This window comes from Crotalus tigris, unplaced genomic scaffold (genome assembly GCF_016545835.1).
Source record: "Crotalus tigris isolate CLP2741 ecotype Arizona unplaced genomic scaffold, ASM1654583v1 scf7180000017899.1852299, whole genome shotgun sequence".
Classification (NCBI taxonomy): Eukaryota; Metazoa; Chordata; class Lepidosauria; order Squamata; family Viperidae; genus Crotalus; species Crotalus tigris.
In genome coordinates this window covers 19,621-47,061 of record NW_024096711.1, presented here as the reverse complement: position 1 = coordinate 47,061, position 27,441 = coordinate 19,621, and the positions used below count along the sequence as shown (strand labels likewise).

Here is a 27,441-nt window from a genome sequence, read left to right as displayed (position 1 = left end):
ATCTATTGATATTAAAGATGGATGGTTTACTGCCACAAATTTAGGCTGTTTCAGCACAGCGTTGTTACTTTACTGCCCCCCCCCCCTTATTCGCCGTGATGTCACAGAAAATAAATTGACTCGGTACAGTGTATCTAAAATATGCAGGAAACAATGTAATCGAAGTTCCTCTTCGATTACAGCCTACTCTTCCCCGTTATAGCGCCACAGCACGGGTGGGCTTGCTTTTTTCCCGGAACCAAAATGTCGCAGCGCTTGTTTCCTGGGTACGTTCCTTGAGATCTTTCCACCGGAAGCGTTACTGCCCGGGTGGATTAGACCCGCTCCCTTCGCAATACAGCGGAGGAGAGGCGATAACTCTCTCCGTTACTTTGTCGGAGCGATACATCTCCCCATCCCTCTTGGTGTTTCTACAAAGGTGGCTCGTCTTCGGAGTGAAAGAAATGTGGAGGCTGGTTAGGCGCCCTTTAAGCGCCCTCGCGGGGACGCCCGCGCCTTCAGGTTAGACACACCACACACACCCCCATACACACCTTTTTAGGGATATGGAGTTAAATGGTTGAGCTCTTGTTCCATGCCTGCCTCTCTGGTATGTACCGTATATGGCTTGAAAGAACTATGCGACAACTGCATAGCAAAGGCAGTCATTTCGTATCTGTAATAGTTGTGAAAGGAGAAAAACGTTAACCAGTATAAATTGTCCTTATCCACTGCAAGTTTTATTTATAATAAAGAGTAGTTCATAATGAAGTATAGAAGGCTGAGGTCTTACGGTCTGGCGTGTTGTCTTTAATTCTGTCCTTAGTTGCCAGCTTGGGGAGATGGGTTGGCAATGGTCTTGAGAAACAGCAGTTTATTCTATTAATTGTTGAATCTTTTGTGTTTGATTCCTTATGGTTTTCTTTTAAAGTGATATCGTAACTAGTTTTTGCCCGTTATTTGTATGGTAAGTGCTGCTGAGTCTAATTCTTTATAGTCTCAAATAAGCTGTTGTGGCTTGCAGAAGTGTTAGGACTATAATTCCCATCATACCCAGTCAGCATGCATGATAGGCTACACAACCTAATATCTTCAGAGGAAAACTAATTGAAACCAATTCCTATTATGAGATAAACGTTTCCAGGATATGCTACAGGTTTGTTAGATGGAAGAGTTGTGTATGGGCCAATTACTTTTTGGCAATAACTTTTTATACTTTTTTTTTTCAGGTTTTGGTGGAATCAGAATTCTCACTGCTGGTTACAGGAAATATGATCCGCTTCCAGATTATACAGGTGTGCTAAGGGATAGAGGAAAATGTTACTGAAATGGTGTTACTTTTATTGTTTTTAAATGTATGTTTATAGTAATACACTGAAAGTGAGAAATATACTATTCTTTTGGTTTGGTACTAACACATTCCCCTCATACATTTTTTGCCTTTAACTTTCCAAACTCTTGTTGCTGACATTTGTCAAGCAAATCACAGAATACCATAAAGATAAAAATAATTTCCTATGAATGCTATTTGTTTAATGTGTTTGTAGATAATTTCTCATTTTAAGAACAAATCTTGAAACAGTACAGTCAATTAAAATATAAAATATAGATAATAAAAAATTGTATAGTTGAAAACTGAGGGAAAGAAGGAAGAAGTGAAGCCAATATACAGATACTCACGAACACATACATAAATATGAACGAAAGGCATGAGTGAAAAAATAGGTCCAGCAGGCCTCTAAAAGTATAATAAGGAGCAGGGCTGTCAAACTGCTGGCCTGTGGGCCGGATGCGTCATCCGGAAGCTGCGCCTACCCCATTGCCGGCAATGGCAAAACCATCCCGATACGTTGCACGACGTCACAAGTTTTACATGTCTGATATAGAGCCTCATGAATTTTCCAGACTGATAAACACACACATATTTGAATACCTTTACTTTGTTATTTTCTTCTAATGGAACTGGGGCATATGTTTCTAAAATATTTCCAGTGTATGCCCTTGAGGTGTCATGCAATTAATGTATATGGTCATCTTTATATACATTTTATAATACTTCACAAATCAATTCTGTGACATCTGTTAAAAGGTTCTTTGTATCAGACCTGAAATCAAACTAATTATAATGTGTTGGCTATGCCATTGATAGTTATTTAGCTATGGCTGGATTAGAACCTGCTCCTAGATCATAACTTTATTCCACAGAGCTTCTTATATTATTTCAAATGTAGATTTCAGCCTGTTTTTTTAAATCTCAGAGATAGCTTGCTCAGTTTACCTCAATAAAAGCCGTGGACAGTAGACAACCCACCTTATTTTTTGCTGCTTTTGAATTTAGCTTTAACAACATGATAGGTTCTTTCCTTGGCCACAACTTAGATTTAACTGAAGGGAATAAAAATACATATGATATCTTTAAATATCTCTGAGGAGTGTCACTGAAATGTATGGGAAATCTACTTCTAATTTAAGGCCAACTTAGACTACTGTAGTTCCAAAGCTGAAATAGGCACACATTTTTTGCAATCACTTTTAGTACTCTCTTTTGATCAATAACCATGTATTTGCCTGCTGTATGTGGATTCTGTTTATCACTTTGGATTAAGTTGCTGGCATGTACTTCCTTCTTTATGTTTCTTCAAAGTGGTTCTTACATAAAACTTAAAAGGACAAAATTTCTATCAACCTATCAGTTATTTTTATCCGAACTTTAACCAGATGCTCTTAAATAAGATGCCTTGGTCTCTTGACTTAGTAATTTCTAAATAATGTTTGTTTGTTTTTAAAGATAGTGATAGTGCTCTTATATGGTTGTGGTAGGTAGGCCGTTAGGAGGCACAAGGATAATTCATGAGCTGAAATTCAGAAATATGAGCAAATTTGTTGAGTAGTCCAACTAAAAAGCAGTTCTGAGAAAACCTGAGTCTACAATTCCATTCTTTTAGGAATAATCATTCCTGAGAAACCCAAATTGAAAGTGGTTGAGAGAGGACCAAACTTGATCAGGGTTAGGCGAGAACCCAGGAATTTACGTGACATCAGAGGTCCTTCTACAGAAGCCACTGAATTTACTGAAGGAAAATTTGGTATTGTGGTAAGTAAGAATCTTCTTGGTGCAGTTTCATTGTTGTATAAAACAAAAGTATAAGACAACGGCATTTGGAAGTGAAAAAGGAGATCCCCTCTTGCAATTTCAAAAAAGTTATTTAATCATGGTTTTTCTTACTTGAATTATAAAAAAAAAAAATCCCCCTCAACTTTCCTTGGCCTGCAGGCAATGGATGGTGGCTATCTCCGCTGGATTCACTTTGAAATGATGCGTCTGAGTATTAATCGCCACATGAATCCCAAAACAATGTTTGCTGTGTGGAGAGTCCCTGCTCCTTACAAACCCATTACTCGCAAAGGACTAGGACATCGTATGGGCGGTGGCAAAGGTGCAATTGATCACTATGTGACAGCAGTGAAATCGGGTCGCCTCATAGTGGAAATTGGTGGGCACTGTGAGTATGTTGAGGTGAAACACTTCCTAACTCAAGTGTCCAAGAAATTGCCTTTCAAAGCCCATGCAGTCAGCAAGGAAACCCTTCAAGAGATGCGGGACAGAGAAGAGGAGAGGCAGCGTAATAATCAGAATCCATGGACATTTGAGCGCATTATTACTTCCAATATGCTGGGAATACGGAAATATCTGAGCCCCTATGACTTAATGTACAAGGGTCGCTACTTGGGAAAGTTCTACCTGCCTGACAGGGTGTGAATGGAGACTTTAGGAACCTGATCTGCTGCAGCAATTCTTTGAAAACTTTGTCTTTCTCAGCAAAGATATTTCCGGGTGAAGAAACAAGTGGCTATAAATCTGGAAGTCCAGTAAGTATGGAGGATGATGAAGTGGTGATGATGATGTAGAACTTGGGATAAATAAACTCATCATGGAAGCTTGTTACAGTGTTTGATATTTAGACCTTCATCTGACAAATTCTGTATATCTTTGATTTGCGAAATGAGTTGGGACAAAATTCTCAAAATCCAATTTAAATATTTGGATGCCTAATGAGTTTGGTAAAGATACTATCCTCTCATAAGCTGGAGGCATTTTTCCTATGAACCACACAGCTCAACATGCTGGGAATTGTAGAACATTTTTATGGGAATTATTTCCTATTCACAAAATGGCTGCAATCTTTCTCAAAATAAATTTACCAGACAGTAAACCAGTGAAATATTTGCTACCCTTCCAGCATACTCTTTTCTTTGGGTGAGTGTGCATTTCCAAGCAAAGCACTGATTATGGCTGCTCTTCATTTGTAATGGTGTTTAGAAATGACTTGGGAGACAGGCAGAAGGCCTGCAGCCTAGGCAAGAGTCTTCCTCCTGTTTCATAAGGACATTCCCACAGAGCATCACAGCCTTGTGATTTACTACAGTAAAAAACGTCTCTTGGATCAATGTAGTAAAAATGAAGCTGCCATTTGCTGCTGCTACTCTTATGTGTTAATTAAAAGACTAACAAATACTACTACATGGTATAGGCAGCCTTTAATAAAAACTAGGCAATCCATAATCTGTTGGGTCATCGTTTCAGAGATATTTCCTTACCTAGACAAATAGAATGACCAAAGGCAGCAAAGAAAATAAGTGGCGGAAGGAGCGATTTCCAACTTCCTGTCAACTTCCCTAGTTTCTTATGGGACATTAGCAGGAAGCTTGGGAAATCTCCCTCTTTCCTCTTTGTTCCTTCCTTCTTCCCCTCCCTGTCCTTCCTGCCTAATCTCCCTCCTCTTTCTTTCCTCCTCCTTCCTGCCAGCATCCCCATTGACTTAATAAAGAAACAGGTACTATGTGGGGTGGGGAAGGGGTACAAGTGTGCAGCATGGATCAGGAAGAGGACATGAGTGTACACAAGGGATGCTCAGCAGGTTGGGGAGGAGTGGTGCAAGTTGGGAAGGGCACAGGGCTGCATGAGGGCACACAGCTACATGCTACACAGGACAAGGATGCATGAAGGTGCTGCATGGGTTGGGAAATTGTTTAGGGGTGTATGACAGGTGCCAGTTGGTTTAGGGCATGCCATGATACAGCGTGGGTTGGAGAGGGTGCACAAGAGGTGGATGAATCAGGGAGGACATGGGTGAGTGTGGTGTGGATTGAGCAGGGTGTGCAAATGTGTACAGAGGTTGGGGAGCGTGCACAGGATGCAACATGGATCAGGAAAGGGGTGTGAGAGGTTGGTATGGTATGAGCAAAGGAGGGATGGGGAGGTTGCACAGGTGGGGGAACTGTGCCTGAGCATCATACAACCTCTCCTGCGTGCTGCCCTGTTGTTGATACTCTCAGCCAGCATCTTACAAGCAAAGACATAGCTTGCGGGAAGTTGGCAGGGAGTACGGGCAATCAGATTGAGTTTATACTTCTGGCTGGCTTCCCCGTTGACTTGTAGGAAGTTTACAGGGAGCATTGCAAATGACAATAATGTAACTGCAGCTGACTGGCAGCACTAAGTAGCCACAAATTTGCCACATTTCAATCTCGTAGGAGTCATGGGTCCAGGATTTTGTACCCATTCAGTAAGTTAGCCCATTTGAGATATGTTGATTCAAAAATGTTACAAACAAACAAACACAAAAAGTGTTAGTAGTATATAAATTTTTAAAAGTGTGTATTTAGGCCTATCCCTGCTATAAATTTAGATGGAAAAGAAGTTATTGGAGCTGAACTGGGAAGATCCTAGGAGGTTCTAAGACCCAAATTTGTTTTTTTCACATACTACCGTATCTGAGCAATTCCTCGTTGACTTAGTCCATCACACATGATTCTAGATGAAATTAACTTTTTATTCAGGAGGAATAAAACATCTATGCTTTTGGAACAGTAGCAGGATAACTTAAATCTAGAATTACTAGAATAGTTCATTATATAGTTACAAATATCTCCCTTTCCCTATCCAATGATGAATTCATTTCAAAGGGGAAAATAGACGTTTACCCAAATGGAAGCTAAACGGGTATCATTGGACCAGGATAAAATGAATAATACGCTAACCACGCTCACTCATCCTAACCAGGGCCATGATCCAAAGCAATAAATATACATGCTTGAATAAATAAGTTTTAATTCTTTAAATAAAAGACAAACTTTCTCTCCGTATGTAATAAATGTATTAATTCAGTATGTAAAAATATGTTGATACAGTTTATGTCCAAACAAATTTTTATGAACATTAGAGCCTGATCTCCGTTACCAATGGCTGCAGCTTGGGTCAGAATTTACCATCCTACAATTAAATGAGCTAGAAATATATACATATCTGTGACTGGAATCACAAGGTTTACAAAGATTGTTCTGGATATTATTCAAAAAGTGAGAAAATATAGGCCAGATCTTGGTCTAGATATCTAATTTCATATCATTATATGAGAGTCTTAGAAGCAGAAAGTATAGCCAGGGAAAGCCCCTCACATTTCAAAGCAAGGAGGTGCATATAAATTTTGACAGCAAAGATAAGGCAGGGGAATATGTAGATTATTGTCATCTTCCATAAGAATCATTTCAAATATCTGCCAAGAATTTGATTTCAATTCTAAAAAGTTTATACTGGGGTAGAAGGAGCCAGCATAACTGGTAATGAATTCCCATAAAACCTAAGTATTAATGTTGACCAATCAATCAAGATTTAGGTTAGTTGAGGTTGGTTGACTGTTACAAAAAAGACCCCTATGTTCTAATGTTCACTCCCCCGTTCCAAGCTGAAGTTTCTAATCATTGCTTTATTCTGGCTCCTCCTTCCTCTTTTTGTATCTTTCCCCTTTTTGTACCAACTAAGACATTTTGATAGGTTAATCATTGGCTATGACATCTCCAAAAAGTGGAAGAATAGGAGATAAAGGATTGGGGAAGCCTGAAAGGCCAAAATCATCTTACAGGTCCATCCTGAAAAGAAAGAGAAAGAAAAATGAAAAGATACAGAGATCATAAGTCGTGTTTGAATGTATTACCCAATAAAGATCCTAGAAATTAACTATCCTAATATGCAAAGAGTTTCCCTCCTGTTAATTAGAGTATCTTTTATCTTTCCACTTAATTCGGTTTAGGAATATGATATTTAACCCCACTTGCCTAGATTGCACAAACTTAGATGTAGATGTCTGTTTTTCTGTAAACATTTATTGCAGAGAAGTATCAGGTGAAGCATTTTCACAACTAGGCACGTACTAGTCTAGGTGGAAAATAGAAATACAGCCTAATACAAGCCCAATTTGGAGGATCCCAATTGCCCTGGTTAAGATGATAGCACTAAGCTTCTGTATTTGCATACAACTTACCTGAGACAAATGGCAAAGAACAAGGAAGGAGTGTTCACATAAAGAAGCTCCCAACAGTAGAAGCCAGGATAATGATGAGGATGATGCAGCATAACATAATCATTATCTTCTTCTGCTCAGCAAGAGGAAAAAATACCCAGATATATTAACAAACAGGGTGGTGATAGAATTGAAGGGAGAACAGGGCTTATTTTATATGAGTCACATAGTACAGGTAGTCTTCAACTTACAGCCACAATTGGGACCAGGATTTCCATTGCTAAACAATGGAAGTGGGTCACATTTACAACCTTTTTTCCCCACAGGTGTCAAGCAAATCATTGCAGTTGTTAAGTGAATCATGTATTTGTTAAGTGAATCCAGTTTTCCCCACTGGCTTCGCTTGCCAGCGCCTCTCTGGGAAGGTCACAGATGGTGGTCGTGTGATCCTGGGACACTACAACCATCATAAACAACATGCCAGTTGACAGGCATCCGAATTTTCATCGTGTGATTGTGGGCATGCTGCGATGATCATAAGTGTGAGGACTGGTTGTAAGTCACTTTCTTCAGTAACTTTGACCAGTCACTAAACAAATGGTTGTAAGTAAAGGATTACCTGTAATAGTGTGATTTTAGACTGTACAATAGGAAGATTGAGAGACAACACGGAGGAGTTGAAGAAGATACAAGCTATTCTTTCACAGACCCAGATTATATTGCACATTTTCTTCATTGAGTTTTGGTCTCCCCAAGCTCTTTTTATATAACACTATTGGGCCCAGTTCACGTTGGGACTTGTACAATCCAAAGTTGCTTTAGATTAGGGGTCTCCAACCCCCGGTCCGTGGACTGGCACTGGGCTGTGGCATGCCAGAAACCGGTCTGTGCAAACAAAGCCTCATCCACGGGATGCAGGCAGTACATGAAACCACACACCACCCCAGTCCGCAGAAAAACCTCTCTCCACGGAACCGGTCCCTAGTGCTCAAAAGGTTGGGGACCTCTGCTTTAGATGGAAAGGGCACTATCCAAAATGTTACTTCTAGTCGTGCATTCATTTACCAGGACATCTCTCTATAATTACTGGCAGCGAGAGGAAAATATTCAGCTCAGGTTGGTATCCTAAAAATACATAAGGGGAGTACCTCTGTGTTCATACAGTCATTCTTACCACACCTTCCTGCAACCATATGGCAAACAGGATACAGGCCAAAAGAAGCACATGTTCCTCAAAATTAATTGTATGGTGATACCCACTGCTTCAGGAGTTCAGTGGACAGACACGAAAATTACAGACCGATGTTCCAATAATTCATTTATTCATTTCTTTAAAAAGTTTCATCAAAAAACAATTTCCTAGAATCTCTGCTGTCCATAGGCAGCTTAGTATGTTGAAGTGCAGTTTTCTATCTTTACAGATAGCTTTCATAAATGGTCCTTTCACTGCCACCCTCATTTGCAAGTCACAGGCATCAAAGCCAAGAGAGAACACTACGCTTTCTTAGCTCCGTCGGTGTACCCTGAAAATAATGTACATTGTTTATCTACCCACCATGGCTGGACAAACTAAGACTTAAATGGTGGAACTGGTGGAGAAATTGATAGATTTTGCTAGGAATTAGTAGGTAGTCTACTAATCTTCCCAGACAAAATGGGAATCACTTTCTCTTCGGTTCCAATCAAAGGACTATTATGTCTCATGTAATTAATTAGAAAGAAAATGATCTCTATAGAATTTGAATGTGCTGCTGATCTCTAAACCTGCATAAAACACTACTGCCAGAGTCCCCAAATCTGCCATAAAAATGAGTCATCTACAGCCTCACATAAAAAATCAGGTGTAAGCAGAGAATCTGGTTGATTCAAACTCTGAGGTAGATTTCCATGCAGCAAATATACTGATTTTGAAGACAACAACAATTGTTAACTTTTCCCCCAGGGAAAAACCTGGCACTCTTCTGATGATATAACTAGCTTCTCTAAATAAACAAAAATGTACCCTCTCAACTAAAAAAATTCACACATTTTTAAGCAATACACAAACCTTTCCATTTCCATGAGTGATACCACCATAAGAGTGGAACAGGTGTTTTTGAGCAGACCAAAGGGCACACAAGTTTTAATCACAGCAAAATGTTCTCGTGTACAAAAACAAAGATTTTAAAAAATAATGAGAATTTCTATCAGAAAAAATATTAATGCTATAACAGTATTCATAAAAGAAAGCTTTCTCTTTCATCTTTAACAAAACAGAAGGATTTTACCAAGCATATAAATATAAAATATTTTTATAACGAGATTAGATGGTAGATATCGGTCTCAGCTGCCATGCCACATCAACTAAACCCAATGTTTTTATCCAGACCAGTTTTTCTGCCCTACCAACCTTGGTCAGGTTACAAACAGCAAGTTCAGTGATGGGTGCAACATTTATCAACCAGAAACCGTCAGTACAAAATTTAAAATATTAAAACAGAAAAAACCCTTCCACACACACACAATTTCCCTAATCTTCATGTCCTCAGACAGATAGACATCAACACAATTATATATATCAGAAAAAGAGGTATAATTGTGCCTTCAGTATTTGATTTGAAGGAAATTAAACTTTGCTAATAGAGCTGTACAAAAACATGTTGGGTTAAAATGGATTGTTTCAAGTGTACTGGAAATGGTGACATATTCATTTTTGCTTCCAAAGTCAAACAACTTTAGTGCACTCAGAGCAACCACTCAAAACTGGATTATTTCAAACTCAAAATATTTTGCATACACCACTACATACAGCACCTCCGAAATATAATTGCATTCCACAAGTGAAAGGAGCTATCCAGTATGAAGTAATATATATCCCAAGGAGTGTCTTTGTTAATGAGTATTTGAAGACAGGTCTTCCTTCTTACTCAGATCAGTTCTAAGTTCCCAAAATATGGAATATCTGTGGCTATACCAAAACATTTGAGCTGAGTAGTTAATAAAACACAAGCAACTCAGATTTCAAGGGTGTGAGTGCTAATAGTTCACCTCTAATGCAAAACACAGATATTGGCCTGATTTAAAACATGGACTGAACACCTTGGCGATTCTGGAGTCCCTGAATTTTATTTGTTTGCTTAAATCTGTTGCATCTTCCAAGAATGGTTTGACTGACTGCAGACTCATGTTCATAGCTACCCTTAAGTGTTCCTTTCCTCACTTGATGAGGAATCTGGGCCATCATCTCATGTTTTCTGTAAAAAATACAAAATCTGCTCCAGCCTGTGGAGTATAAAATGGGATAAAGATTAGGAGTTACTTAGTGGTTTAAGTCTTAGTTCTAACATGGATTTTTTTGAAAGTAATAATCTGACATCTCCAATAATCTGTACAATATTTTTGAAAGGGTTAAATTACAGCAGTGAGGTAGGCAATAAGGCTCCCCAAATTCCTTTAAGTTCCATTTCCACTGTGTTGTTGATCATTCCACAAGAAATCCTTCAGTTGAAGCCAGCAGGTAAATCAGGAAGGAAAGGAGGAATGGATAAGGAGCAGATCAGACAAGAACTTCTCTCTGGAATGCCATGAGATTTCTGGATTTTCTGGTTGCAGGAAGGTACATTAGGGTCTTCAGGCAATGGAACTGGAACAGTCTGGCTCTCACAGGAAGCCCGAGTGCAAATGCACTCAGCATCATTCATACTTCATCCAAGCAAGGTAGGGAAGGAAAGCACAAACCATGGCATTGAAGTTCAAGAAGGGAAATCTTGCTACTGACTTAGAAGGAGCTTGGGAATGTCTGGAAGATGGAAAGGAACAAAATGGGAAAAGTTAGGCCTCAAAAAGGAAAGAGCAGCCCACTTTATTGTAGTCATATATCAATATATGAAACTCCTATAGTATGCTAGATCATGATGGAAATCATCCCCTTATCTAACTTTCAGTATGCTTAATGAGTTAAAATTCTATTTTTTTTCCACAATGGCCTTCCTTATTTGCCCTTAAGCTTTAATCTACAAAAAGGCAACGGGAGATACTAGAGAAAACCATCATCTTTGAGGTATAACAAAAAGTTACACTCTGAATGAGGTGCTCAAAGAACAATGGTGAGGGGAAGTGATGGGACTAATATGGGAAAACACAGCTGATATATTATCAGGGACCTATATTATCATGGGAAAATTTCACAGATTAACCAAACATAAACAATCAACCAATTTCTACCCTTGTAATTTTACCAGAGGACCAAGCAGTACTGTTAATGCCATTCTCAAATACAATTTATTCCTGTGAAAGAATATACAATAGATGCCTATTCAGAAAGTATACATCATATTTGAGGAAAACTCAAACTCCTCCAGATTATCAAACATTTGCAAGGTTTATTTTAAGAGTAGTTGACCAAGCCATGGTGACCTGGTTTATGTATAATGATGTTATAACATTATTTGTTAAAAGAACAATGGCAGAGAGGGCATGTGGTACAAAGCCGAAACCACACAAATAATATTGTGGCTTAGTTTGATACATGAAGCAAGTCATTCTTTTCTACTACTTTCCAGTTATGGGAAGCCAAAATTCAGAAGCATATGTAAAATTGCAAATTGGACACCCTTGTCCCACACATTGTGGAAAGACTCATATTGGATTATATGCAGTTCTTTTTATAAACCAAAGGTACATTTGGGTACTGTGAGTAAACAAACCAATCAACCCTGACCCCAAGTATTATGATCTTCAGACTGAGAGGAAAACATTAAAACTCTTTGCTGACAATGACAGATTAAAGTAATCCTGAAAAACCAGTCAAGAACTGAAAGAATAATTCAACTTCCCAGGCTACTTACGATTCAGTGCCAGAAACCCAGCTGGTTACTTTTATTTCAGTCCGACTGAAAGTCCAATAATGAGAGCTAAAATTCCCAGCAAGACTACTATTATCACAATGATAATTATTGTTTTCTAGAAGGGTGAAAAAAAAGGAACATTTAACCACAGTGTGCCAACAAATGGGAAGAAAGTTTTGAGCAAATTGGATGAATAGCATTACAGCCCAAAAAATAGAAAGTGCCCCTTCTGAGATGTTTATCACGTCTCCATTTCTTCTACAAGGCTAGGCTGCCTGTTATCCAACAGTTCCCCTTGCTGTGGATTTTCCTCCTGTCTCTCAAGTCATTTCCATATACCATTGCAGGACTGATACTTGCAAATTCTATGATTTAGTGGAATTGATCATCTATATGCATAATCAACAAATGATCCAATCACCACTGACTATGTTGCCAAATATATACACACTCAGTTCTATTCAACAGAAGTAAGTAATCATGTAAGTAAAAGTTCAAAGGATAAGTTACATTGTGATAAATGAGAATGTGCAAATGAACAAATAGTGACATTGGCTTTAGAAACCTCCATCCAACTATTCAGTTTTTAGAATAGAATGGATCATCAGAGCCAACCAGAAGACAATCCCTGGTGTATGAGACTGATTTTATTTTAAATTCTTAGGCTGGTTTCAGAAAGATCAGGGTGATAGGGAACAGGATGGAAGCTTCATTTGGACTTGGTGGCTTCTGTTTATATTAGTAAAGCAGACTAAAAGTTCTAAATTGGATCATTTTTCCAATCCAGTAGAATTTTGGGAAGAATTAGTGTAAATAGATGCTGGACTCTGTCAGCAGGATAATTTTGAAAGCTGAACAGATTGGGATTGAATTTGATATGGTGAGAGAAAGCAGATAAAGTTTCTAAAAATAGGCTGGATCTGGCCAGGACCTGCTGAGAAAAATATTCCAGAAAAATTTCCCTAATATTGTCTAATGAGAGAAGCAGCTGGGCAGTGTCTAGGAACATTGCTGACAGCTCAGTTCTGAGTCTCCCCTTTGAATGTCCCCTTCCTCCTGATCCTGTGGCCCAGAGCAACACTATTATTAAGCTGTGGAAAAGGATTCCAGGAACCATGATCTCTGTGCCCTCCTTATCTTGTTTGTAAGACAGGGCTACTTGTAAGATATATGGTCCTCGTTTCAATACGAAGTTTGCCGTAGATATTACATGCAGCCATGCAAACACATAGCCAAGGATACAATATAACACAGATCCAGTCTGCATTTAAAATGGGATTTGCAGTCCAAACCTGAACATCTGAATCAGAAATGTGCTGTTAATTAAAGTAGGACTTTGGAATCAAAAGAAAAAAGATGGTCTGGTGTGCATATGACTGTGCACCATTCATCAATTCCTTAAAGTAGTTTTGTTTCCTGGGATCATTTAAAGAGTCACCCACAGGTGCTACTTGCATGCTTATGTGTGCTCCTAAACTCCCATTTTCCTTAGAACTCAATTCTCTTCACAGCCTGGTAACCAATAACCCAATGTGGATTATTTCTTTAGCCAACTACCAAAGCCATAATGAGGATCCTTTCCTCAGCCAGCAGTGCGCCTGTAATTGTCAATTTAGAGTTTCATTTTTCCAAGTTCAGTTTTACAAATCTGGACAAATCTGCTTTAATGTTCTTTCTGTATAAAAGTACTAGCAGGGCATAATTTCAGTCTTAATTTATGTTATACACTGCATTGTAAATGCAAAAAGCTGTAATTCTCAGGCTTTCTTGTGCCACATCCCCCAAACCAGCTAATTTTTTCATCATGAAAACATTTTGTTCTTTAACATAGTTTTTTATTTATCACAAGCCTTTCAGAACCATGTATTTGAGAGAAGCAGCCATAAAAATTGAAATAAAATGACACACTGTTCTGTGACACTACACTGAACAATGAGTTTCAACTATTTTCAGTTTCTGGCTTTCTTACAGCAGGAAGCGAAAACTACAGTAGAACCAAGCTAGTTCTCCTTGCCATTTACAACTAAGCAGACCTCATCCTTTACCAATTGCAGAACTTTCAATATATTCTATTTATCGACTCCCAAGTCAAAAGCACTCTTAGGTGACTGAACCTCTGCCTACCATATATTATTAAAGTTGAGGGAGAATTTTACTAAAAGTTGGATTTTTGACAGTCATGTGCTATACCCTCTATATAGTTTACCAAAACTAGCAGGGATAAGCCTTCACATAAACCACAATAACAGAATGGAAAGACAACTTAAAGCAGAAGTAGAAGATATTCGTGGTAGTGCTTGAGAGAAGTTCAAGCCTCACATACTTCAAAGTCATTTAAAATATTTTAAAAAGAGCTGTGAAAGAAGAGATCTTCTTCATGTTGAAGGGAAGGAACATAAGATGACCACTCATGAAACAAAGCAGTGCTTAGCAAAATAATAACATTTATTGACAACATGGATGGGTTTTGAAGTGGCTGCAGGGTAGGCTGAGGAACAGAAAGAGCAGGAACAAAAAACTGGGTCTGAATCTAAAAACACATAGCTGACAGAAAGACATCTGCTGTTTAATAAACACTGGGACTAGGGTCTAAAGCAGGAGAAATGGGGCTGGGTTCCTGTAATTCTTCTCACCCTTCGTGCTTCACTCTGAAATTTTACAGCCTTTTTGGTGTCAGCAACAGCCCTCTCCACAAAGCCTACTGACTGGTCCATATTACTCTCTATGCGGTCAATCATGGCTCCCTTGAAGAGGAAGAAGATGGCAGAAGCCAAAGAAAGAGGCAGAAACAAAAAGTGTAAACTGGCAAAGTGGCTGAGAGCGCCAAGCTGGAGGTCTATAGGAGAGGCTCACCTTGCGTGCCTTACTCTTATATTTTAAAGCCTTCTTGGTTTCCTCACGTGCTTTCTCTATGTGGTCCATGGTGTGCATCATGTTGAGTTCTATATTATCTACAATTTCACCCTGTGAAGTTTTAAAAAGGGAAAGAGAAGGAATGTGAACATGCTAGAAAGTTTTGTGGAGAAGGACTGCGAATATTACCCACAGCTTCCCAAACATCCTGCCTCTCTTGAATTTCTTTCTCATCCAGCCATCCTTCCATAGCAGAGCTATGCTCTCTCTCCCCAAATGCCAATTCTTCATCTTAGCGAGGTGCCTCTCTGAGTAAGAATTTGTTTCAGATCCAAGGACTTTCAGCTACAATAATCAAGCATAAATTCCCTTACATTCTCTGCCTCCCTCCCAAACTAGGTTTGTGGTCTAAAAATATACTCACCATAAACTGACTTGATTGCCATCTCCTCAGCAATGCATTGTGAGCAAAAAACAAGAAAAGACCCTTAAAGACTGGCATCAAAGTCTAAATACTATTAAGCAGACTTCTTCTCACCCATAACTGATTCTAACAAGGATTATATTAGTCATCATCACCATCATGTGAAATAGGAAAGAGGCTTTTGAAAAAAAAAATCAAACTATAGATGGAATAGTGCAATGCAGCAAGCAAAAGTGTAGATAAATCTTACCTCTGATACATAAGTTATCTCAGCTATGTTTCTAGTCTCCCATTATATTGTATATGCACAGCCAGCCAATCCATCATGCACATCAATAAGCCACAAACTTTTATAGTATCAGCTTTAACATTCAAAGCCATGCTTAAATAAATTCAAGCGGATCTGTTCCGTCACATTAAAAATGGAAAGTATTCAAGTTTTAAATTTGCCTTCTCTAGTGTCTTTACGGCTGTAATTAACAGAATAACAAGAGTTGGAAGGGACCTTGGAGGTCTTCTAGTCCAACCCCCTGCTCAGGCAGGAAACCCTATACAAATGGCTGTCCAATCTTTTCTTAAAAACTTCCAGTGTTGGAGTGTTAATTAGAATTATATGATTCCAAAAGCATACTTAAACTTACCTTAATTGGATCTTATCTACTATTTTGCCATCTATTCACTCAATTTCAAGCTATTTCTTTTTTCAGTCAATTTGTGTCCCAGTTTTTGTCTAGAACTTCAGGAAGGAGTAACTTCTTCTCTTTTATCTCTGTAACCCCATGTATAATGGATTAGGCCAGTGTTTCTCAGCCTTGGGAACTTTACAGTATGTAGACTTTAATTTCCAGAGTTCCCTACCCAGCATGTTGCTTAAAGTGGCCAAGATTGAGAAATTGGGTGAGACTGAGAGATAATGACTAGCCCCAAATTACTAATGGGCTTCGGTGGCTGACTGAGTAACTGAAGCAGGTCTCCCTGGCTTAGACCAACATTACCCCCACTGGATACCTTCTTAATTCCTTATATTCTGAACAGTCTGCTTTGGATTTCAGTATCCCATGCTTAAGCCCTCCCTTATTTTATGTTAACAGTGCCATTGAATGCCTCTTTATTCCCAAGCCCCTAGAGCAGTGGTTCTCAACCTGTGGGTCAGGACCCCATTTGGGGTCGAACGACCATTTCAGGGGGGTCGCCAAACAAGGCTGTCTGCCATTTTTTTCCCCTTTTCTTTGGCCACGCCCCTGGCACCCAGTGATGTATAAGTGGTTGGGGGTCACCACAACATGGGGAACTGTATTATGGGGTCGCGGCATTAGAAAGGTTGAGAACCACTGTCCTAGAGTATTATAAAAAGCCTTAGCCTTATTTGGGGAACACACATTGCTTTTTATATTCATATTTTGCTTCATCTGGAAACGATAATGCCAGCTGAATTTTTTTTGTTTGTTTTTCCAAGCAGCAAAGAAAATGACAGATCTGGAGCACTGGCAATATGACAAGACCTTGAGGTGGACTGATAGGAAATGTACTCGTTGTCCTCTCCCTTTCCTGTTTCTTTGCAAGGATCTATCATTTCAGTCCCTAAGACAGTGATGGCAAACCTTTTAGAGACCGAGTACCCAAACTGCAACCCAAAACCCACTTCTGCATCATCGAATGCCGGGTGGGTGTGGCCCATTGGGTGGGTGTGGCCCATTGGGTGGGCGTGGCCCATTGGGTGGGCATGGCCCATTGGGTGGGCGTGGCTGCCGTGGTAACCGCAGACTGGGTGGGACTAAAAGGTTCAATCAATCAATTCCAACTTTGCAAGATCTTATTTTTTCCCGCGAGAAGTTGAAATTGACTGATTGATTGAACCTTTTTTTTTTTTTTTTGCACACAGCAGTGGAGGCCTAAAGTGAAAAGGTTTTATAAAACCCAGCTGAAGGCCTAGGACTGGGCGATGGTGTGCGTGCTCACAGAGAGGGCTCCAAGTGCCACCTCTGGCACCCGTGCCATAGGTTCGTCACTACTGCCCTAAGATGTTATTTTTTCTGAAACAAGAGCTCTTTTAATTTTCTTGGCTATTTTTCCAGCATCCTTCCACCAAGGTTCAGTTACCTGATTTTCTACCAGCATGGCAATGTCCACAAACATGTCATGAAGCTCCTTGATGCTATTCTCAAGTCGCAGAATGTCTTTATGTCGTCCCTCAATTTCACTCAGCGCTTGCTTCGAGATCTGGGAATCCATGATCTAGGGAAGATCCAGAGACCATTGCATGGAAGAAATGCCTTTTCTGCAATGATCCTAAACAATATTTAGGATATACTTTCTTTTGCCCCGTTTAGCTTCTTCCTTCTGAGATATACAGGTGGTCCTCAACTTAAACCACAATTGTTCCCAAAATTTATGTTGCTAAGTGAGACATTTGTTAAGTGAGTTTTGCCCCATTTTAGGACCTTTCTTGTCACAGTTGGTAAGTGAATCATTGCAATTGTTAAGTTAGTAACACGGTTGTTAAGTGAGTCTGGTTTACCCACTGACTTTGTTTATCCGATCGTCACAAAAGATGCTCTCATGATCTCAGGACACTGCAACCATCATAAACACGAGTCAGTTGCCAAGCATCTGAATTTTGATCACGTGATCATGGGGATGCTGCAATGGTCGTAAGTGTGGAAAACAGCCCTATGTCACTATTTTCAGCCACTAGAGCAAGCATGTCAAACTCGCAACGTCACGTGATGTGCGACCTATCGCGACTTTTCCCCCAGTGCCGGCAATGGGGTGGACACGGTTTCGGAGTGATACATCCGGCCCGCAGGCCGGCAGTTTGACATGCCTACACTAGATGAACTGTTGTAAGTCGAGGACTACCTGTATATATATTTTTCACTTTCACTTCCCATCCAACTCATTCATTCTTCTATTGCTACAATCAATACCACTCAACACCATTAGGGGGAAAAAACTCCAAACCATCCTTCTTGCAAACCACCAGCATTTCCTGGCATTTAGGATCATAACATTCTTTCTTATGAACACCCCCTCTGCCTCCAGCCTGCTTCACATACACACTTACCCCAGAGGTGAATATTGATGGATTTCCACTCTCTAACATTTCCTCTAGTTCTTCATCTGTTGTATTTTTTCCAGCTGTATCCCAAGGGAAAGAGAGAAAACCAGAATGTCAACTGTTATACTATGAATGAACATGTTCATGCCCATTGTAAGAATTAATACGCAGTAGGCAGGAGGAAATATAATGCTTAACTGCACTAATGACATATAAACAGTCATTATTCTGTTGTAATTTGTTGTTCCATAAAAGCATATCCCAAGTGTATAAAATGAAAATAATAAAAAAAAGAAAATTGGGTAAAATATTAACTTTAATGTGAGGAATAATGTGATTATCATACATCTGGTAGTTTAGAGAAAGCACACAAGTTTCAATGAAAACGCATTTTGTGTAAACAGAATGGAAGATTGGTAAATGAATGCAAAAGGATATATGTGATGAAAATAAAGCACATATGAAAATACACAGAAGGCTTGGCAAATGGTTCAGCACTGAGCAAGAAGACAGCCAAGAATGTGTGCTGTCGCCTAGTTAATTGAATGTCTTTATGGGCAAATATTTTTGATGCTGTCAAGAGGTGTCTTGCTTGAGAGCATGAATGGAGATGTATGTTACTATGTACAGGTAGGCCTCAAAGTACAATCACCATCGGGACTCAGAATTTCCATTGCTAAGCAAGGTGATTGTTAAGTGAATTGCACTTTATTTTATGACCTTTTTTGTCATGGCTGATAAGTGAATTACTGCAGTTAAGTATGTTTTGTATGTTTTCATTATGTGAATCTGGTTTCCCCCGTTATCTTTGCTTGTCAAAAGCCAGCTAGGAAGGTTGCGGATGGCAATCATGCGATCTTGGGATGTTGCAACCATCATAAATACATGCCACACACCCGAATTTTAATTACGTGACAGTGGAATGATGATAGCCACCCAGAGTCCCCTCCAGGGGAGATCAGTGGCATAGAAATTTAATAAATAAATAAAATGATGCAACGGTTATAAATGAAAGGACCAATCATAAGTCATTTTTTCAATGCCGTTGTAGCTTCAAATGGTCACCAAAAGAATGGTTATAAATTGAGGACTCCCTGTACATGCTGCCATCGTTTGGGTTACAAACCCAAATGACTTTCAGGAAATGTTAGATTGTATGATACAAAAAGGAGCAGGAATCTAAAAATAAATGCACTAAAGACAAAGCCCCATAGCTTCTCTCCATAATGATCTGTCCTTAATCCAGACCTTCAGTCTTCCAGTTGTGCACCTGTTGCTACTATAACTGAATCTCTCCACTTTCCTGGTTTACATAATATACTGATACTATCAAGTCAACATCTTGAGGATTTCAATTTTCATTTTAAAGCTATTCCTACTTCTTAAGGCCCAAAAGGGTAGAGTAGGTTTAAAATGGGAGTAATGGCCAACTGATTTTCAAAAATCAGCCGCTTAGCATGGAGGTAACTAATTTAAGTACTGAGATGAAGTTTGCATGGCATTCTCTTGCTGATACCTGTCCAGCCATATTGAAATGAGTATCAAAATTCAGTGCCATTCAAATGTCATGACAGATGAAGGACCAATATCAAATTAATGGCGCAGAGCCATTTTCTCAACTTGGAGAGCAAATGGGATGTATTTTGACTCCCGTGACTGGAAACATCATAAGGAGAGTTCAACAACAAGATTCTAGAAGATCCCAAGTCCATGTTATGCCTCTATCAGAAGAGTTCCATTTTTAAAAACAAGGCAGAATCATTTCTCTTCCAATCTTTCAAGATCCTACATTACTCAGGTGATATCTAAGGGAAACAGAAAAAGCCTTACTGATCTCAAGCTGCCGTTGGATCCTCCCTTTACTCCGTTCCCGGAAGTCAACCTGTGCCTCATTGTATTTAGTCATCACCTCCACAAATTTTCGGGAAAGAACTGAATGCTGATAAGAAAAATAAGTCATGCTTCAGAGACCCTGGCTTTCATTCCATTTCAAATAAAATCTACAGCCTTTGCTTTGTTTTTTGTTTTTTTTTTGGTAAATGACAATTTAAATATGCCTTAATTTGTGTCTAAAATAGTTACTAAATACTGTATCTTCTAGCTAATTTATTTTTTCCTTTTCCTTTTATTTTGAAAAACATGAAAAACCCATTACTTCTGTTTGTTCCCCAAAATTATTTTCCAGGTATTTAAAATCATCATATTTTTGTCAAAGCATTAAAAACAGCTCTAATTCCGCAGTCCTTCAACATTAAAAAATATTTTGTATCTAGTAATTCACCTGCTACGTTTAAATTATCATATTACTTCCCTTTTAATTAAAGCTGGGTTTCAGTGCTTAATTTGGTCATTGGAACAGTTAAGCCTTAGAGCAGGGGTAGGCAACCTTGGCTCTTTTATGACTCGTGGACTGCTGAGCCTGCCATGAGTCCACGAGTCATAAAAGAGCCAAGGTTGCCTACCCCTGCCCTAAACCTTCTCATAATTGGAATCAGGGTTATATACATGAGCAGATAAAGGCTTCAGCACTAGCAATTCACCACTGCTGCATCAAAAAATATGGCTCTGTTTCACCTATATCATTCTGTATCATTCATTTATCCCTTGCTAACAGCTGGTGAAGTCATTTTAATCCAACCACCATGGAGCTCCACTTACCTGGGACTTCCGTATCCGCAAATCAGCTGATGATCGAGCCGCATCCTGCTCAATATTCTGCTCCATACCTATGCAGCCAAGAAAAATGAGGAGGTATCACAGTCTGAAAAGAACACTGGCTATATTCTGCAGAGTTAACCCCTTCTTTGGGTTGTATCTGTTCACACTTTGCTTGTTATGACCTGCTTCACAGGGATTTAAAACTAATCTAAAAAAGGGAATTCTTTTAGAAAGTTTATAATTTTATCTAAATTGTTTTCATGGTTGCATCCCCAGGTTGGAGTTGTTTTATCAATGAGAAGTGATTAGAAACTTTAACCATAGTTTAAAGATATCTAGATAGGGATATAAGCATGGATTAAAAATCGCTCTCTTTGTGCCATATAAATACACATTCAGTTTTTCAACAGATCTAATTGCAGAAGAAAAGGCAAAGAAAAGCTTAAGAAAAAAATTATTAATTTTAGAATAGACACTAGTACGGTATTGTACTATAGTGTAAACTGACAGAATTTATGGTATTTCAAAACAAAGGAAACAAAATGCTGAGCTAAACTGGGAAGAATAAAAGCTCTTCAATATGACTTCTAGTACTATATTCTTGTGAATCTTAAGTCACTTGTTAGCATTTGGAGTGGTAGGTTGTTCAGGTAGGAAGAACAAATCTAATTGTGATTTCTTAGCTTTGAGCATGGATTTGATTTTGGTACTTAAAGGGAACAGTGCCCTCCCTTCATGTAATGGCTACAAAACTTTTCCTGAAGGTGGACATCCTTCACTGTTATTGGCTTTCAGCTCCACACATGTGGAGGGCAGAGAGACTGGGGAAGATGTCTATGGAATTCATTATATGCTCACAGGATTCACATCTGGCATGTAAAGGCAGCTAAGCAAGCAACAAACATTTAAGCAACACAAATAAAATTTGGTGATTGTTTAAGCAATACAAATAAAACAAACCCAGCCTCTTCCAGGAAGAGGTCTCTTACTTTTAAGTTTGTTTCGAACAGCATTGGCCGTTTTCTTGATTTCTGCTGTCAGCTGCTCCAGGTCATCCTTTGTCTCTACAGAACACAAATAGATTTCTTCTAATACTAGTAGGAGAATAGCAGTAAAGATCCTTTCTCCATTGCACCACACACAACACATGCACACACACACACACACACACACACACACACCAGTCTAGATGAATCCATTTAAGGCGGCAAAGAATTTAGCTTTTTCCAGAAGCTGCAACCATCTTTCTACTTTTACCTGACACAAGAGATAATGTTTAGAGAACATTGGGGAGAAGGATTTAGGCTCAGAATTTTCAAAACACTGCATGTCTGAAAACATTGCATCCTACTCACTTGGTTCAGGGATAGGAGCAGACAGGATAATGCTGTACAGTTTCTTTGCCTCATCTACGTTCTTTGAAATTTTGTCAATATTCTGCCGAGTCTCTTCAATCTGCAAATTATGAAAAGATGCTGAGAAAGAATCACTGCCACAGGCCAAGAAGGGAAGACCAAATTCCGTTGTCAGTTGAAGGCTCAAAGCTCATTTTCATTACAGGGATTCATACAGAAACAGCAATAGCAGCAGCAATGACCATCATGCAAGTGGCGGGAAGTGCTTTCTTATCATTGGAGGCAATTGTACGATGTTCTTGCCTCATTCTGCAGGCAGTGATTTGAAGGGTAAATTTTACAAAACAAGGCAGACCTTTCCCCTTCTTCTGCATCAAGCAAAAGTGCAATTCTTCTATTTACTCCCACCATCCCAGCTACAAGCTTGGGGGGGGAAATCAATATTCAGTCAAAGTATTCTATTATTTTCAGCAATGTCAGTAAAAGTGTGAGCTTTGCTTCTGGTTCGTACAAATGAAAGATGCTCTCTTATAAGGTATTTTGATCTATCAGTAGAATCAGTTTCCCAGATGGCCAATCTATACATATATATGCTCTAGGGACTGATCTTTTACTCCACACTCATATATACAAATGGCATATATGTTTAAAAGCAATATTTTTAAGATTATGTTTACATTCACTCTTTATGGCTTCATGAACACTAATGCAGAATTCAGATCTATGCTCTTTGTTGCTCCTAGCCTCACAACAGTTTGCCTCACTCTATCGTTATAATTATTATTATCCTCAACAACTATTCAACTACCCTAACCCTAACTTTTTGTCATAGGTAACTGCAGACCTAGTATTAGCAGTTGATATGATGGGGAAAATGGTGTTCATGGACCATGAGCCCCCACCAGTAACTCTTTTTTAAGCTTAAATCTTTTTTAGACCAAACCAGACATAGTCATTTTTTTGTAAAGATTCCAGGTTCATCTTTTTATTTCATAGGCACTGGAAATAAGGAAGGTAACAGCAGCAGTGTCTATAGTTTGTTTTGCCCAGTATCTCCTTTTTAAATACAGGACTAAAGAAAATAGCAAGTGATGGAAGTTGCACTGCTTCCTTTATTGCTCCCTGCCCCCTTTCTCTGTCTGTCTGCCCCTTGCTGATCTTTCAAGAAGCCCACAGCAAGGAAACGTAAGAGGGCTATTGAGCATACATTGTCCAAAGCCTCCCATTTAGCAAAATAAAAAATGAGATGGGAATCAGGAGCATTCTACCAATTCTGATTAAAATAAAATAGCTCTCCCAAGGCTCGTCTTCCTGAATAACCAGCAGGACATTATATAAGACCTGCAATTGAAATTTAAGAATTGGTGTCCAAGTTCAATTCTCTCTTTAATTTTTCTCCCAGGCTATGGATAGGTTGATGGAAAGGGCATTACACTCTCTCTGACTCTCGCTACATTAAATGTATGGACTCCACTCTGGAGACTTTTGGCAAAAAAAAACCAGGATAAACATGTTATAAAGGGAAAAAATGAATCTGGCCTTTGCCCAGTGTGCTAAAGAAGCTGGAACTGGCCACCTCTGTTTCAATCAGGACTGCTGGAACTGAGCAATCATTTGCTCAGTGAGATTGTACCACCAACATTCAGTGGCAAAATGGCTACTAGGCTATCCAAATAATGTTAAATATTTTCCCCCCAAAATTAGCAGTAGAAATTGGAGGAAGAACTCTCTGAGAGTCAAAATGTTTACATCCCCACCCTTAAAAATTCATAAACTGCTTTCCAAGCTGGGGGGAAAAAGGCAATTTGAGGGCCAGATTGGCAATGACTTTTTGTGGGCCCTGGAAGATTAAGTGGGTAAGTTGCAGCCCATGGTTCCTCCGACATTACTCTATTTGAATCTCTTAAGTTTTTACATCTCTTCCAGTAAGAGCTTTCACAGCAAATTAAATAGATCTCACAATGTTCCACACTTTTATTATTCTGAAGCCCCAGCTTTAATTTCAGAGCTACTTTTTCTTTTCTCGGCAATGTTTACCTCTGAAAAGAATTCATCCATGAAAGCAGTATTGTCAATAGCAATTTCCAATTCATCTTCAGCTTCATCCTGCTTCTGCAAAGAGAGAAATACAGTAACACCAATTAGAATCATATGGTTCTTGATTTCCTAAATCTGGCCTGGTGAAGGAAAAATGCAGAATCTATATTGAAAATATTCACATTGACAGAATGACAATAATCAAATATATTAATTTTCTTAAGTCACACAAAGATGTGCAAGTTGGTCCACTTAGTGAAAATATAATAAAAAGACAATGAAGCAGCTCCCAGTGTGAGTTATGCCTGACTGACCACAAGTGGAGGTGACGACTACCATGAAGAAGAAAAGATCAGCAAGTAGACCAGTCCATTAAATCTCTGGAGAAAGAGAGATTTGGGAGATTCTCACAGGTGCTCTGAATGGCAACGCCTCATGAGGAGATCATGAAACAGTCTCCTGCAGGTATCAGCACTAGAAGTTAGGGGAGACAACATCTCCACAGTGGTGGGGCCTTTCATAAGGATATAAAGCCAGCCAACTCACTTTCTAAATACATTTAGAAATGTTCAATTTAACCACGTTATGGATATTAGAGACCTTCAAAACAGCAAGCTTAATTTGACACACAGTGAGTTTTACTTTCTTCAGAATTAAGAAATTTTAAGCAGAGACTTAAGAATTTAAAATAATATGCAATTAGCCAAAGGCAAAAAAGAAGTTTTGATTTAAGAAAGTTTTAAACAGATTGGGAGTTCAGAGAGATTTGGAATATTGGTTATTTTTGCTGTAAGACTTGCAAAGCAAATATATAACTACTAAATAATAAACTCTTGGACTGAAATGGCATTAAAGCCTGTTAGAAACTGAAGTTTTATGAATATTGCAAATGGACACTAGAGGGAACTAAAGAACCAGGCAAAAAAGAATTAAAATGACTAAGCTGGCTACAGTATAACTTTGTTTTATTTTTAAAAAGTTTTTTTAAATTGGACTGAAATATTAATAACTAAGATCTCAGAAAGAATAGAGATTTCAATGGATAAACTTTTAGCACATGGTGAGAAAACTTTTAAATTTTTTACCTGACATAGACATTGTAGAGTTTGAAGGTATGGAAGACAGCAAAACTGAAATTACTAAAATGGGAATACAAAAGCCAAATCAAGAAAAGGACCTTGACATGAACAGCTGTAACAAAAAATTCTGGATGAAGCCTCTTTATGGGATTTACAAAGTAATCTGATAGAAGCTTTGAAAACTCCTTTTAAATGCTAAAGAATGATGAAAGATCAAATCCTGGATGTCACAGAAATAATTTAAAGGTCAAGATTGTGCAAAGCAAAAAGAAGGAATATGAAGTTTGATTATTTGATCAGAGATAAACCATTTGATATTTCTGGTGACTCCTAATTGTTTTTTTGCTGAACTAGAATTAAAAAGATGATGATTTCTAAATTATATATAGATAAAAATCTATGGGGAGAAAATATTTTTTTATTTGTTGCTTCAAAAGAGGATTAAAAAATTAGTATATTAGCTTATGCTCAGTGTGATGAAGGTTAGAAGCCATTTATTTATTATTTTCTTTGTTGCTTTTTTCTTTTCTACGTTTTTCTTTTTTTCTGTACTTTTCCTTTTCTCTTTTCTTCTAGTTTAGTTTGTATTAGTTTTTAGTGTGCTTATTAAATGTGTCAATAAATTAACAAAAAACGAAAAGACAATAAACCTAGAGAGAAATGGCACAGACCTTGCATTAAATCTGCCATCACTTTGCCACTCATATCAAAACCAGAGACAGTTGACAGAAACAGAGTTCAGTTCTACGCTAATAATGATGATGATGATGTTGGAAGGGACCTTGGAGGTCAGCTAGTCCAACCCCCTGCTCAGGCAGAAAACCTATACCATTTCAGACAAATGGCTGTCCAGTCTCTTAAAAACTTCCAGTGTTGGGGCATTCACAGCTTCTGGAGGCAGGTTGTTCCACTGGTTAATTGTTCTAACTGAATTACAGTAACTTCATAGCATTAGCCAACCATGATTTAAGGGATATAACGCCTACCTGGATTATTGTTATTGTAGTTATCCTTTATTGTGGCTTTCATTTACTTTTTGGAAACATGCACACAAAAACCAATGATCAATTGGGGAAAAGGGTTCATGTGTTTTTAATCTGCTCAATTAAGAAATTTAAACAACCGTGAAAGGGCCATTTACAGGAAAGTCTTTTGTTTTGTTTTGAGAGATTTTTGCACAGAGCAGTATCTCAAGTCCACACTTTTTGATATTCAGATATCAAGTTTTGATAAAGACAAAATTGGGCATTTCCATCTGAACACATTTTCTCCTTTTACAGAATTAGTCTCCATATGTTTTTTTTTTCCAATCCTCCAACTTTGCATTTTGCATTCTAAGAGGGGAAAAAACCAAATGCTAAAAACACAATTTCTTACAGTTCATCCACAAGTACTTTGAGACCAGGTTTTTCATTAGCTAAAATTAGAGAAGATAGATCACATATGGCATTATTTATTTTCGACATTAACATAGTATCATCTCACTACAATACACTATGGCTTACATACATTCAAAACACCCTTGAACATTCACATTTAACTATTCAGAGAGAAAAAAAATAAGTGAATAAAAATAAGGTGACCAACTTTTTTACAACAAAAAGGAGGACACGAATAAATTGAAGAAAAAAATATCGTAAATAAAAGAAACATTGTATATATTGCAACAATAATACAGAATACACTATAATATGATCAATGCATAATAAAAAACATTTGTAACAATAACATTTTATACTGTAATTATGCTTACATGCCTATTAATTATTAAAATGAGTACTTTTCCATTGAATGAATATTTTTTGTCAATGTATCATCTTCTAACAATATATTGGAAATATCCGAACAAGAAATATCCTTCATATTGAATT

At 38.3% G+C, this 27,441-nt stretch overlaps 2 protein-coding genes across 5 annotated transcripts; one reads left to right on the top strand and one right to left on the bottom strand.

Moving 5' to 3' along the window:
* The first annotated feature begins 296 nt into the window (after positions 1–296).
* Positions 297–3,922, top strand: MRPL16 (mitochondrial ribosomal protein L16). Its single transcript, XM_039344178.1, has 4 exons — positions 297–501; positions 1,209–1,274; positions 2,925–3,073; positions 3,254–3,922. The coding sequence occupies exons 1-4, from the start codon at positions 444–446 to the stop codon at positions 3,737–3,739; spliced, it is 759 nt and encodes a 252-aa protein (XP_039200112.1). The 5' UTR covers positions 297–443; the 3' UTR covers positions 3,740–3,922.
* Positions 3,923–6,074: 2,152 nt separating this feature from the next.
* On the bottom strand, positions 6,075–27,221 carry STX3 (syntaxin 3). 4 transcript variants are annotated; one of them, XR_005556821.1, is made up of 11 exons: positions 24,492–27,215; positions 22,455–22,554; positions 22,089–22,163; positions 21,100–21,167; positions 20,272–20,380; positions 18,448–18,521; positions 17,484–17,618; positions 14,960–15,070; positions 12,107–12,221; positions 7,302–11,058; positions 6,075–6,909 (listed from the first exon to the last, which is right to left on the bottom strand). XR_005556821.1 is itself a non-coding variant. In XM_039344176.1 (11 exons), the coding sequence occupies exons 1-10, from the start codon at positions 24,603–24,605 to the stop codon at positions 7,336–7,338; spliced, it is 975 nt and encodes a 324-aa protein (XP_039200110.1). In that variant the 5' UTR covers positions 24,606–27,220; the 3' UTR covers positions 6,075–6,909; positions 7,302–7,335. The 4 variants fall into 4 exon arrangements, 3 of the variants coding, with proteins under 3 accessions (XP_039200110.1, XP_039200109.1, XP_039200111.1); XM_039344176.1 differs by lacking the exon at positions 12,107–12,221 and adding an exon at positions 14,740–14,850 and having other exon boundaries at positions 7,302–7,413; positions 24,492–27,220; XM_039344175.1 differs by lacking the exon at positions 12,107–12,221 and adding an exon at positions 14,740–14,850 and having other exon boundaries at positions 6,075–7,413; positions 24,492–27,221.
* Between the last annotated feature and the right edge of the window lie 220 nt (positions 27,222–27,441).

What these genes read in the sequence shown, in the direction of transcription:
- MRPL16 (XM_039344178.1), top strand. Translation starts at nt 444, where the DNA reads ATGTGGAGGCTGGTTAGGCGCCCTTTAAGCGCCCTCGCGGGGACGCCC. An exon ending in GGGGACGCCCGCGCCTTCAG is followed by an intron (nt 502 to 1,208) that starts GTTAGACACACC and finishes TTTTTTTTTCAG; the next exon opens with GTTTTGGTGGAATCAGAATT. An exon ending in AAGGAAAATTTGGTATTGTG is followed by an intron (nt 3,074 to 3,253) that starts GTAAGTAAGAAT and finishes CTTGGCCTGCAG; the next exon opens with GCAATGGATGGTGGCTATCT.
- STX3 (XM_039344175.1), bottom strand. Translation starts at nt 24,605, where the DNA reads ATGATTCTAATTGGTGTTACTGTATTTCTCTCTTTGCAGAAGCAGGAT. An exon ending in ATAAGAGTAAGGCACGCAAG is followed by an intron (nt 14,851 to 14,959) that starts GTGAGCCTCTCC and finishes TTCCTCTTCAAG; the next exon opens with GGAGCCATGATTGACCGCAT. An exon ending in TTCAGAGTGAAGCACGAAGG is followed by an intron (nt 7,414 to 14,739) that starts GTGAGAAGAATT and finishes CTTGCTGAGCAG; the next exon opens with AAGAAGATAATGATTATGTT.